The 13,503-nt window shown below is 40.2% G+C and overlaps 1 protein-coding gene across 1 annotated transcript; it reads left to right on the top strand.

The window, feature by feature from the left end:
• Positions 1-279: 279 nt before the first annotated feature.
• On the top strand, positions 280-9,377 carry LOC125636937 (cryptic protein-like). The gene is made up of 6 exons (XM_048850858.2): positions 280-451; positions 770-819; positions 1,541-1,687; positions 5,727-5,841; positions 5,942-6,051; positions 8,599-9,377. The coding sequence occupies exons 1-6, from the start codon at positions 438-440 to the stop codon at positions 8,724-8,726; spliced, it is 564 nt and encodes a 187-aa protein (XP_048706815.1). The 5' UTR covers positions 280-437; the 3' UTR covers positions 8,727-9,377.
• The last annotated feature ends 4,126 nt before the right edge of the window (positions 9,378-13,503 follow it).

The raw sequence follows: 13,503 nt of genomic DNA on the forward strand, positions 1-13,503 counted from the left end.
TGCTGCACAGAAATTTTCAAGACAATCTGAGTGTGCATGTGGATATTAGAAAGTTCAGTTCAACCTTAACTATGGTGCCCCAGGGCCACCCCATAATGGGGCCAGTATAACATCACCCCTCTTGCCCCTTGGCAAATTGCTGAGTTAATGAGAAGAGGTCAAGCAAGGAGGTGGGAAGAGAGAGTTGGAAGGTGCTAATTGTAAGTGGCCTGCTGCAGGGAGCCAGGGAATACATACAGTGTCAACTCAGTGTTAAAGCTCAGGGGGATAAGCATTACCCTGTGAGCTGAGGTGTGCAAGGAAGTAGCTTTAGTCTGCCTTCTGTGTTCCCTTCTGTCAGAAAGAGTTCTTCATTGTATGGACTGTGGTGTGAAAAATACAGCAGAGGGATTTTAGGTTTAAGGAAAGGAGAGAAATACAGACTGACCTGAGGAAAAATGCTGCTTATTAGGTAAGCTAATGCTACTTTATATACATATAGTCAGTCTGGAAAATGCCAATGTTCATTCATTCTAGTGAAGTGTATTGACATTTTATAAAATCTTATATTTAAGATCCTTAACTTCAATTTTATCTTTCTCTATAGCTATCTTTCTCCTTTGTACTCATCAATGTAGTACTGTATGTAGGTGTTGATTTCCCTTCCTCAAACCCTATGTTACTCCAGGACTGTTGAGCATAAATTCTAGGTTTATTGCTGCTTTGATGTGTAATTTAACTCCTTTTAGTGAGATCAGCATTTCCTTATATGTATCATTTTGTGTTTTAGGTTACTTTTAAGCTTGGCGCTATCTTTACAAGTAATCCAATTTGGAAATGGTAAGAGAACTCCTTCTCTCCCCCTTCCCACCCCCATTTTGCTTTTGTTGGTTTTCTTAAACGAAAAATGTGTTTTTCTGTGCACTTTGAATACTTTTACTTGTAATACAAACCCAAAACTGCTTTTACCCTCACCCTGCAAACACTTGCATATGTGAATAATCCTAAATGCTTCTATTCATGTGAGTAACATTAAGCATGTACCAGATTGTTTGCAGGATTGGAGTCTTCCGTTAACACTGCACACTGAATCAGTTGCCAATTCCACTCTAAACCCAACTGAGGACAGAATTTGGCTCAATACTGATGTCTCAGGATATGTAGTTTTTGGGGGGCAACTTTTAACTATGTGTGTACAGTGGCTAGCACAATAGGCCTGAATCCCTCGTTCAGAGCTGCTTGATACTATTGTAATACATACTACTAAGCTTCAGCGGGATATTTCAGAACATTCCAAAAAACTTTTTCCCTGTCCCAACTCTCACTGAGAGCAGACAATGAGAATTAGATCAGGCCTGAAGCAGAAAAACAAACAGAAAAAAGGTAAATAAAATACTGACCAGCTTCGATACCACGATGGAATATCATCTTCACCGTCACCTCAAATTTGCATGGGAACTTTATTTGAACATCATCTGTGCAGCTGTCAAAGCTAAATCTACAGTATACCATCACTGAGAGTCTGACCTAATTTTTGTTGTTTTTTAATATATATTTAAAGGCTGTGAAGGGGAGAACTGTGATGATAACCCAGACCAGAAAAATCCAAAGACTTCCTTAACCACCTTTAATGATATAAATAATCTCAATTCTGAGAGGAGAAGGAGGAACCCCTCTGAAGTCTTACCTTTCACTGGGCTTACAGATGGTAAGTTATTCATTGAATTGGGAGGCAACAGGTTTTTCATGTCCAATGTGAACTAGCTTCTCGAGGAGAAACCCTTTCACGCAAGCACCATTGCATAATAACCTGACTTCTTTATGTTAAAAAAATCAAGGGCTATACTTCTGTGCCCACCTGTTGGATGCACAAAACTCTGTATTTGCATACATAGTGATGTTTGTATGAATAACCTGTGTCATTGTACACAGAAATATATACTTGCATGAAAGACCCTTTGTACTTAATAGAAACTGAATCTAAATTCTGCAGGAAGATAAGGATTCCACAGTAAATTCCATGGAATCATTGGGCTCTGATTATGTTGTGCATTCATCCCATAAGCACTCAAGATACACCTGTGTGTGTGAAAATGCATGTTTTTGCACACGAGGAGAATATATATGTATTTTTGCAGATTGACCTTGCTGCATATGGCCACATCTAAAACTTTTAGAGCCCATTTTTAAGCAGTTACACAGAATAAATGAATAGCAGCCAAGTGCCCAGAAAGTGGAAAACTCTCAAAAGTCTAGTTTATGATCCGGTCTTGAAAAGAGAAAATTGTACAGCAGATTAGATTTCTTTAAAAATTAGAGCTACCCCCAGGTAAAAATTAAATATAAACCATGTGGCCAACTCTAGTGGCTTAGAAATGAGAAGGCAAATAAATGTAACTTTTTTTTTTTTTAATCTCCTGATTTGTATGCCACTCATGCTGTTTTCGGGGTGACACTTCTGATTTTTAAATACTCGGACTTGGCAACACTGTATAAATCTAACCTCAATCTGTAACTTGTCAAAGTGTTATATGGCATTTAGCCACCCAAAATCCCATCAAAATATCCTGTTACACTTGGAAAATGTAGCCCCATGGATAATCAGAAAATGCTGCTAGTCCATGTCAGCACTAATGCTGTAATTGATGGAAAGGGTTAAAGGTGATACCTCATACACATCCTTCTCACTTTTGCTGTTTGCAAACAGATGAAGGGAAAGTTGGCTCAAATCATCTCTTTTGGGGGGGAGCATGGCATTAGGGTTTTGTTGCCACTTACTGGTACATGATCAAAAAAATATCCGCAAAAAGAGCAGGAGTCCTTGTGGCACCTGAGAGACTAACAAATTTAGTTGAGCATAAGCTTTCGTGGGCTACAGCCCACTTCATCGGATGCAATGAAGTGGGCTGTAGCCCACGAAAGCTTATGCTCAACTTAATTTGTTAGTCTCTAAGGTGCCACAAGGACTCCTGCTCTTTTTGCGGATACAGACTAACACGGCTGCTACTCTTAAAAAAAAAAATTATTTTCTATGCTCACAGTTCATATATTTGCATTTTCGAGGTGGGGGAAAGGGGGAAATCAAGCTTCACTGTGTACATGATCCAAATTTAACTATTTGTTTACAATAACTAAAGAAACCTGCTGACGAATCACTGTCCACACTGCTGCTTTTTGTCATTAAAACTTTTGTCATTCAGGGGTGTGTGTGGGGGAGTGTTTTTTCACACCCCTGAGCAACAAAAGTTTTAACGACATAAGTGCAGTGTAGACATAGCCTCAGTAGCACAGCGTATAGTCTAGTCAGGCACTGTAGGTAAATTGTTTTAAAGGGGCTGCCTAACACTGTGATTTAGAATTTATAATTGTGTATGCATGCTAAGAAAGAATCATTTTGCACACTTCTTGGCATGAACTGTGGGGGTTGAGAAGGAATCTCTCTCATGTACAGCACTGCAAAACTGCTTAGATGCACTACGGAAGCAGGCAAGACTTTGTTCTCTGAAATATCAGCAATTCTCATGACCAGACAGAGGATACCACACACTAGGTGGATCAGTAGTCTGATCTGCCTTGCAAAATCTCATGTTTCCAGGTTAAAAAGAGAAGTCTGAACTGTGTGATATACCTCTTAATTGACTTGTTCTGTGTTTGTACAAGGCCTAGCACAATGGGGTCCTGGTCTGTGACTGGGGCTCTGAGCCATTACACTAATACAAATAATGAATAATTTAAGAATGCTGCACATGATGTAGCTTATTAGCAGGAACAAGCTACAATGTATGTACAATAGTCGGTCATAAAAATCACATTCTACAGTTAGAACTGCTCCATGAAAATAGATATGCCCCTCTGCATGAGGCCATGCTTGAAGTGTACAAATCTGTGAGAAGAATTCGGAAATAAGTGCTCCTCTGACATTTGAGAGCCATTGCCACTCACATTAAATCTTCTTATGAATTCTGTTTTTCCCAGAAATGCTTGTTTTGGTTTGATTGTTATAAGACAACTGGGGGAAAAAAAAAAAAAACCCCACACTAGAAGAATAGGAACAAACCTCTGGTCTATCTAAATATGAAAATGCTCTTCATTATGTGAATATCGAGGGAGCTGTGCTGAAAGCTATTGCCATGATTCAGAGAGCATGTTCTTGTAATTATTCTTACACTTCCCCACCTCTTTAGTGGAAAACAAACTATAAAGAACTCTTTAGAGGTCAGGCTTCATGCATATTAGTGGGTGAGGTACTTTTAAACAGCTGTTGCCTCTGCTATAGTTGTTCTGTAGATAAATAGAACTTAGTCTCCATTGTTTTAACCCAGCATATTTCAGAAGAACTTCTAAAATGTGTGTTAGCGCAGAGAGTATATATCTTGAAATCTGTGTAATATCTTCCTACTGCTGTTATTTCATTTTGGAATCCAGTCCTATCAGAGCTACCTGATCTACGCTTCTGTACTTGGTTGTTGTTTTTTTTTTCCCCCATGAAAGATCTCTAGCATTCTGTTGTAATTTGGCACAGTCCATATTCTCTCTGTCATCCAGACTATCTTTTATATTCTCAATAGTTCACATGTAAATATCTTACCAACAGATGCAAATGTTTTGAAACACTTCCTCTACTTTAAAGCAAGTGAAGTGTTTGTGAAAAGTACTAGATTAACACCTCTGGAGACTGAAGTCCTCTACTGCCCACAGAGCAGGCAAAACTGGGCTCTAAAAGGGACTACGTCTGTGCAGAGGCATCCCCAGAATTTTTTCAGATGATAGGCACAATGCAAGGTACCTCTGGGGGTTCCAGGCCAAAGTTTCTTCTTCAACAAAACTCCCATCCAGAACAAGGAAACAAAACAGAGTCACGCACCAAGACCCATCACTGGGCCCTAAGTAAAAGCCCCTCATGTTCACTTTCCACCCATGGCTCCCTGCTGTACCTCTCCCAGCCAGCTCCCCGACATGGGCACTCACCGCAGCTCCCTGAGCAGGTCCTGGGGCTGTTGATGAGTGAGTCCTGTGGACGGGGCAAGGCTCCGGAGGATGGAAGGGGTTGCCATGACACAGAAGCTAGCCCCACAGTGACGAGGAGGAGTAGCGCTAGCCACCCCACTGCCTCCTCAGGTTTGGCACCCGCTGCTGTCTGTCATCACAGGGGAGTAGTGGGATCAAACTTGAGAGTGACATCGAGACCTGGTGCATGGAGGTCACAGCGACACTCATGTTTGGCCCCGTGGCCCCTTTGTCATAACCTGAGCAGCAGCGCTGCAACCCAGTGTGCCATGTCGCAACTCTCTCAGTTTTGGTTCTGGTGCTCCCCTCTCATGACTGAGGGCTGTGGGGCCAAACTTGAAAAAGTAGTGGGGCAGCCAGAGCTGTTCCTCCTCACCACTGCTGTGGGGCTGGCTCTGCCCCTGCCAATGGTACACACTACACATACTGCTCATATGGCTGTGGGCATCACGGCCTCTGTGAATGTGAGGATAATCAAACCTGAATTTAGGAAGAAATTAATTTCAATCTTTGTTTTATTTGAAAAGACTAACAAATTCAACCAACTGTAGTGGGTTCTTCCCAGTGGACAAGTATTTTCTACAAAGAAGTGGACCCTAAAAGCCATCAGATGGTAACTCTTTACCAGACAGCTTCCTAGTGGTGACCTAGCTGTGCATGGCAAGTCTCTCTGTTTGACAGGCTGGTTCCTCAGATAACTTGTAGTTCTTCCTTTCTGCTCTCTCTACTTTTGACTCAAGCCAGCAAACTGAACAGAAGCTGCTGTCAGAATGGAGGGACCTGTTTCCTGGGGAGTTTTTGCATATGTCCAAAACACTTTACTGGCAGACACTGTGAACGTGATAAACGGATCAGGTAAGCAACAAATAGGGATTATCTCCCAGTGAAGGAGAAAGAGGAAACTCAATTTTCAGTCACAGCACTCCTGTTTATGGAATCTGTTCTCCTCCCGCAGTAGCTGCGGTGTCATTGGCCATGGAGAGTGGACCCAGGAAGGATGTTTGTTTTGCCAGTGTATTTATGGGATTCTGCACTGTTTCCCTCAAGACCAGAAAGATGGTTGTGGTAAGAGGCATCATTATTCCTTTCTAAAGCACAATTCATGTCAGTCAGTCACATATCTATTGCATATTTTTACTATTCACAGCTCAACTCTGTCATATATTCAGTAATTAGCTATGAGGGGAGTAAACACTTGGGCAGTGTCAGGATTATTCAGAATCATTCAAGAAGCAGCCTCAGGTACCTCTCAAGACAGGAGGTCTGACTCAGTGAAAGGGAGTCTCTTGAGTTCTGACAAATTCCAAAACTGGGAATAAAATGAAAGAAATGAGGATTCCAGATGTACAGAATAAGGGGAAATTTAACACTTTGCCTGGACCAAACTTAACATTGGGGTCCAGCCTAGGTGAGGAAAGTGAGTCCAGACACTGAGGCCAGGCGTCAGGAGGAATGGATTTATCAGGGAACTGGTACTATGATGTACAGTCTTGTTTTTTTACCTCTGTTACCATTTCAAGTGCCAGCCCGGGTAAGTAATGACTTATCAGTGGCCTAATTAGACATTCATGGTCATAGGGATGAGCGTTGGACTGTATTAGAATGAGTTTGCTCTCAATCCAGAGACCAAAGATTACACTGGTATCTCTACATTATTAGCCTTCTTGACAGAAAATTTCCCACCAGTGCCAACACCACTGAACTCCCACCAATCGTGGGAGTGCCAGGCCATATTTACATTACGGGTCCCAAAGAGGCACAGCTACAGCACTACAGCTGTAACGCTGTAACATAAGGGCTTACTACAGTGACAGAAGGATTTTTTCCATCTATGACAGGTTTCAGAGTAGCAGCCGTGTTAGTCTGTATTCGCACAAAGAAAAGGAGTACTTGTGGCACCTGAGAGACTCACCAATTTATTTGAGCATAAGCTTTCGTGAGCTACAATCGAAAATACCATATTTTCCACTGAATGCGTCCAGTGAAGTGAGCTGTAGCTCACAAAAGCTTATGCTCAAATAAATTTGTTAGTCTCTAAGGTGCCACAAGTACTCCTTTTCTTTTTCCATGTATGTAGGTAATCCACTTCCCTAAGCGGTAGATAAGAAGTTGACAGAAGAATTCTTCCATTGACCTAGCCATGTACACACGGGAGGTTAGGTCAGTTTAATTATGGGACTCGGTGTTGTGAATTTTTAATGCCCCCAAGCACCGTAGCTATGTCAACCTAGACCAGGCCCTACTGTATACTGCCCACTGGCAGTGTAATCATTCTGTCATCTAATCCTGCTCAAATCAGATCTAGTTGACACTGTGATTAACACATTGACAGTTGCTGGGGTCTTGGTTACGTTGGAGTTCTCGCTGTTGCTATCATCAGTAGATACCCACCAGTGGTAGCAATGATGGGAAATTTTAGAAAGATAAGTGTAGGGACTTGCCTTCACTAGAGGTGACCCCTCTAGCCCAGTATGGAGGCACACTGTCAGGATATTATGGGAAAGTCTGTACAATCTCTGACCACAATGGACTTGACCGGTGGATAAATAAGAGATTTTGTATGTCAACACCTTTCAATAGCACAAAGTTCATGTTAATATTTTTGGTTTTTAAAGATCTGGATAAGTATCTGGAGTGTGGGGTGAAATACTAAACCTCTCAGAGAAAGTTAATGGAGTGAGAGGTGGAGTTCAAGAATTCCTCAATTCCCTTATGGTCAGAGATTAATATTTTTTAACTTAGCAGATCTCTCTGAATTGAGGGGGAGTTACAGGGTACACTTCTTTTTAGATTATATATATATAAAAAATTGTGACCTATAATGCATATAAAATATGTATACAGAATGTTATATAGCATTTTTATAATATATATTACACACACACACACACACACAGTGAAAATCTTTATATAGTACATAATGTAACAGAAAATTGTTCCTTCCAGATTTCCTTTTAGACAGAGATCTGCTAAACTATAATTTATCTGTGTTTGTGTGGGACAAAAGAAAAGATCTCTCTTCATTAAATATTTACCATGTTAAGCCCTTAAGAAGTTAGAATCAAGGTAAATACAAGGGGCCAGCATTCTGATTAGCAAAATCCAATTAACCTGGAAAGACCAAGTGAATTAACAAATTTGGTAATCTCTTTAGAAGGAATTTTTCCATTCAAGTTCCCTGGAGGCTTTTATTTAGAAAGGAAAAACCTGAAAGCTTTTAGTACTCTGACATTTTTCTTTCACATTAAAACCAGTTTCTGGGTCTCTAGGGGGAACATTACCTCCCTGTACTTACTCCATATGCACTTGCAAAGAAAATATGGCAGTACTTAAAAGCAACATTCTGGCAAATATCTGGGATTTACATACGAATACCTGGAGGTTTTCTCTCCCAAGTGTCATCAAATCTCATCAGTCATTTCTTAAATGTTCTCTGAGTGCTGCCATTCGCAACTCTTTCAGAACTGTAAACACTCCCTTGAAAGAGTCTCCATAGCTGGGTGTTCAGCTGAAGCCTGAAAGGAAGTACTTTGGAGCAATGAAAAGTACATGCAAATCATACCTTTTTCTGTTTAATTTAAAGGAATTTAAATTCATGCTTTGTTCCTTCAGGTCCTACAAAGAAAAACATGCCTGCTTGGATTCATCTTGGAATGAGTTCTGAAGGACTAAAACTTCAACAGACAACAGACATCCTTATAGTTTCGTTACTGTTTCCTCTGCTTTGTCAGCTCCTCTAATGACTAACAAAGATAAGAAGCAAGAAAGGTAGTTACTTTAACAATGAGAAAGTAACATGAATATGAAGCCTTTTGTTTTATCTTTTAATTGTATAATGGCAAGCAGCAGGAACTGATTATCTGCACTTGATATTAGTGTTTCATGGATGCCAACTGACTGCTTTAATAGGTGGGTGATTAGGAAAAGAACAGAATTTTTATTTTATCCTACAACAAATCCATCTATTCCTATGCATTAAAACAGGGGCCATAAGTATGTCTCTTCCCCCACCCATCTTGAAGTGGCCCTATTAATTGCTTTCAAATATTGGCTTCTATGACGTTTAATATTGAAAGATCAATTCTTCCAGTGGAAGATGTTATATTTACACCTACTTAGGCTAAGACAGCCATAATTGTATTGTTAATATGATTTTGCTTTAAATATCTAATTTTTAATAATTTATTATCTCTTTTGGCTATTTCAGCTGTTGAAAAGACAGAAAACTAAGTCATTAAGTAATGGTTTTCTTGTCAATCTGGATTGATTTGTTTTCCCACTAACTAAATTAAAACTTTGAAAGAGCCATCCTAAAGAGACAGTCATTTGTATTATAATAGTTTCATACTTGAAGATATTGTATAAGTAATCATTTCAACCACTATCCCTACATGCAAATAAATATTATTTTAAAATTTTAGTCCAAACCCTTAATTTTTCAGATGGTACAATTTTTCAAAAGGGCCTTTGTTGATTTGACCGAATTACTTTGGAAAATGTGTTTCCAGAAAGTGGATTATGTTCAAAAGACGTTTCCTACACACATCACTAAAGAGTATTTAGTCAAGATTATGGATGCTTATCCATTGTGTTCATTTTGTTAATTGTCCCTCCCCCACCTTAGACTGTCTAGAACCATCAGCAGATCTGAATGGCATTTGAGGTCCTAATTCTTTTAGTCCCCACCCCTTTCCTTCCCATGCCCTCTCACTCAATTTCACTTTTGAAAACCATTTTTTGATGTTTCACAAGTCTCAATAAGTTATGCATTGTTGCGCTTCAATAAGTAAACTGGATTACGTTTATTATGACATAAGAGTGTTCATACATAATATTCAGGAATAGTTATTCCAGAACTTTATTCCAAAACAGCTATTCTGGAATAATTCCATGTGTAGACAAACCCTCAGTTATCAAATTATGCAATTCCTTGCCCTTTAGCTGAGTGGATTTGATTTGCATAATGTCTGTATGACTGTTTCTCAATAATTGTAAAGTATGCAAATTCAGAGCTTCTTAATGGCCCTTAGCCAATCAGGGCAGAGGGATTTGCACATTCACTGTATTGTTAATCACTAGAGTCATTTTTAATACCCATACACGATTATACATGATTGAAGCTAAAGTTCTCAGAACTCCCAACACATGTGCCATCCACAAACATGTCTGATAACTTCTGGTTCCTCTCCCTACCCAGCCAGTTCACTCTTATTTGGGGAAAAAGAGAGGGATTGAAATTACTATCCTGTCCTCAAGAGCTAAGGAGGAATCACGAGGGAAGATATTGCAAAGGCTGAATTTAGATGAGGCCACAGGATGTGGTTGGGATCAGAGGCTGAGGATCTCGCATACATTGGAAGGAGCTGGGTGGGGAATTGCAAGGGAAGCAGCCATTCTGGATGTAGGGGCTACAGAGGGGAGAGCACCGTCTCCACCCACATATCCCTTAGGGAGGGGGCAGAGACAGTGTAGCTGGACAGCAAGTAGAGCCACCGCTCCACATTAATGCCATATCCTCATAGGGGAGGGCTGAGGGCAAGGCCACTCCTTCATTAACTACATCACTGGGAGGAGTGCACTGTACAACCTGTCCCAGGTGGGGGAGCTGCTGCTGCAGTTGCGGCATGTGGTCACTAGGAGTCCTCATGAGCAATTCTAGCAAAGTATGGAGAACTCTTCCCTAGAGGCTCCTATTACAGCACAGCTTCTGTGGACAAACCACCTCTCCCTGTGATTGGAATATGGTCTGTAGCTTCAAGCCATAGCACATTCTACAATGATTAGAGAGTCTAATCCTGAGGGTTGTTGAGCAACCAGTTTTCCTTAGTGACTTGGGAGTACTCAGCACCTATCAGGATAGGGCCCATGCCTGTTAGTTCCTAGTTATTATGGGACATTGTGGACAAAAAGCACATAATATGTCATCATCTATAATACACTCAAGGGTCTCAATCAAGACATGGGGACCATTGAGCCAGTCCCTGCCCCAAAGAGTCTGCAAACAAAAAGATAAGTGAACAAATGTAAAATGGGGGACAGGGATATAACATACAGGCACGTAGTCATGGTGGTGACTGGCACCAGTGGCAGTGTTAGGGAAATGGCAGGATTGAGGAGGGCAAGGCAAAATGTAGTGTCACAACTCCGTGACTTGAAGTCCGTTTAGAATCCTCCCGTGAAGGGGAAATTAAGTGCAAGGAGCAGGGGGCACATCCTTCCAACCACTCAGAATTCCAGGATCTACCAAGGATTCCCATCCCAATTCCGGAGAAGTCAAAGCATCAATGTGGAGGCCATCCATGCCCCGTATTGGACTCCCCATTGACAGCACACCTAGATCTGTGCCTGTGGCACCAGTGACTCTGGCTCAGCTGCTATGCTGAGTTCCACCACCAAGTCAGAGTGCAGGCGAAGCTACAAAGAAGTAGTTGTTGCTACCTGCAGCGTTAAAGGCTTGGTTGGATGAGAATTTTTTGCACCAGTGCAGATACCCTGGTGCAAACCCCACCCTGTAAATGCACTGCAACACCAATGCAAGGCCCTTTTACACCCCTGCAGTGCCTCTACACTGATGATTTACATTGACATGGATTTTTGCTGCTGCAAAGAGCTCTAACTTAGACAAGATCTAATAATTTGTAATGTACCTTCTATTGCAAACTATGTGAGAGCTTTGAAGGAAGCATTCCACCTATAACCACTACCACCTGGTTCTACCCACCCAAACCCTTTTCAACAGCCACGGAGACGGACATTCTAGATGCTTATCTGAAGCAAGAGTCCTCCATCAGTTTCCAATATATCCATTGAGCCATAACCTAATTGTTAAACTGTACTGACGACATCAGAAAAATGGAAGACCCAATATCCTGTCTTACAAAAATAAAAACTACAATATTAAAGAAGTCATTGAGATTGTCCATTCCTGTCAGACAAGTCAACTCATACTCTTCTCAGCTGTATTTCTTTTGGCAGGACTGGGGAATTCACACATACCAGAAGTGTTAACATACAAAATGGTGTCTTTCAATTTGAATGGTATACACTCTGAGCCTTTGTACAAGCAGTCGTGTTCCTGCATTGTAGAGCTGGCATTTCCTGATCTTTCTTAGCTTTGGCAGATAATTTCCTGACTGAATTGCTTACTTTACACTTTAAAGAGTTTCTTTTTAAACTACAGAAGTGCCAGAAGGACTCAAAATTTAGTCACATCATATTTACATTATATAAGAGTCAAAAGGGTCAAAGACCATCATTTATTGTATGTTTGTAACATTGCGTGGCATAGTGGGGTTCAAACCTGGTTGAAGCCCCTAGGCACTACCATAGTATAAATGTTGATTTATTATTATTTTATTCATTATTTAAGACTCTTTCTTGTAAAAAGTAACTTGATTTTTCCACATACCTTTTAACTGCCTTGGGATACAAATGTCTCTATGGTGGATTTTATATTTTACTTACTATGTAGAGGACACCATATGTCTTAGGGCTGCACTTTTTAATCAGATCTGAATATGTTAGGTTCTGAATTAGTTATAGAGGTTTGACAAATGTTTGTAGAAGTAAATATAAATATTATGGATTATTTGATTTGGGGTATTAATCAGATTTTTTCAAAAGTATTCTTTTGCCCCCAAAAAGAACTTCCCACCTGATTGAGTGAGATCAAAGGATGTTGTCAAGGCTGCTTGTATATCTGAAATCAGGAACATTTAAGTATCCCGTATAATACATTATTTCCCAAAAAATCTCTAGGAGAGTAGTCCTAGATGTTTCCTGATTTGTACACATTCAGTGAGATAGATACACAAACAACAAAACATACCCTCCACCCCCTCCAGGTGTCCATTGAACAAGCAGTTGCGTTTCCTCATGCACACGCTAACTTTGTCTACATTGAGGATTTCACCAGAGCAAAACATCATTTACCTAGCCCTTGTCTACAGTGGGAAGAGGAGCTAACGCACATTTTATCTAGCACATTTTATGACATTAGACCCTATTGTGCTCTTAGCATGGACAAAGATGGACATGTTTAAAAATATGTGAGCTGAACACAATAAACAATTTATCCCTGTCTGTATACTAAGTGCTATATCATGTACAGTATCAGTTTAGTTAAAAAAATTAGCTAATACATTTTCTAACATAATGTGTTTTCTCACTGTGCATATACCACTTAATGTTTTCTGTCCTCTTCATTAGGAAGGCTTAACTGATAATTCTTTAATTCTTTTAGGCTATTGTAGAGATAGGGTAACAAACTCTGAAATGCAGTTGGCATAATTACACAAAAATACAAGTGGCAAATACTGGTCATTTTTTCCAGTTAGGTGTTGACATTTATGGGGTCGCATTTCATGTATTTTTTTTCATCTCAGCCATCTACAACTAACGTAAAATAAAGAAAACTTATTTAATCCGTGATTTGCTATATGTAGATTTGAGAATGGGAGAGTCCAGAGGACCCCAATTAAACTTTGACATTTCTCACTTTGCAAAGGATGTCCCTAG

Source organism: Caretta caretta, chromosome 5 (assembly GCF_965140235.1).
Source record: "Caretta caretta isolate rCarCar2 chromosome 5, rCarCar1.hap1, whole genome shotgun sequence".
Classification (NCBI taxonomy): domain Eukaryota; kingdom Metazoa; phylum Chordata; order Testudines; family Cheloniidae; genus Caretta; species Caretta caretta.

Excerpts from the sequence above, each read along its gene's own strand:
- LOC125636937 (XM_048850858.2), top strand. Across the intron at positions 1,688-5,726 it reads TTTCACTGGGCTTACAGATG|CCAGCAAACTGAACAGAAGC; the intron begins GTAAGTTATTCA and ends TTTTGACTCAAG. Across the intron at positions 6,052-8,598 it reads AGACCAGAAAGATGGTTGTG|GTCCTACAAAGAAAAACATG; the intron begins GTAAGAGGCATC and ends TTGTTCCTTCAG.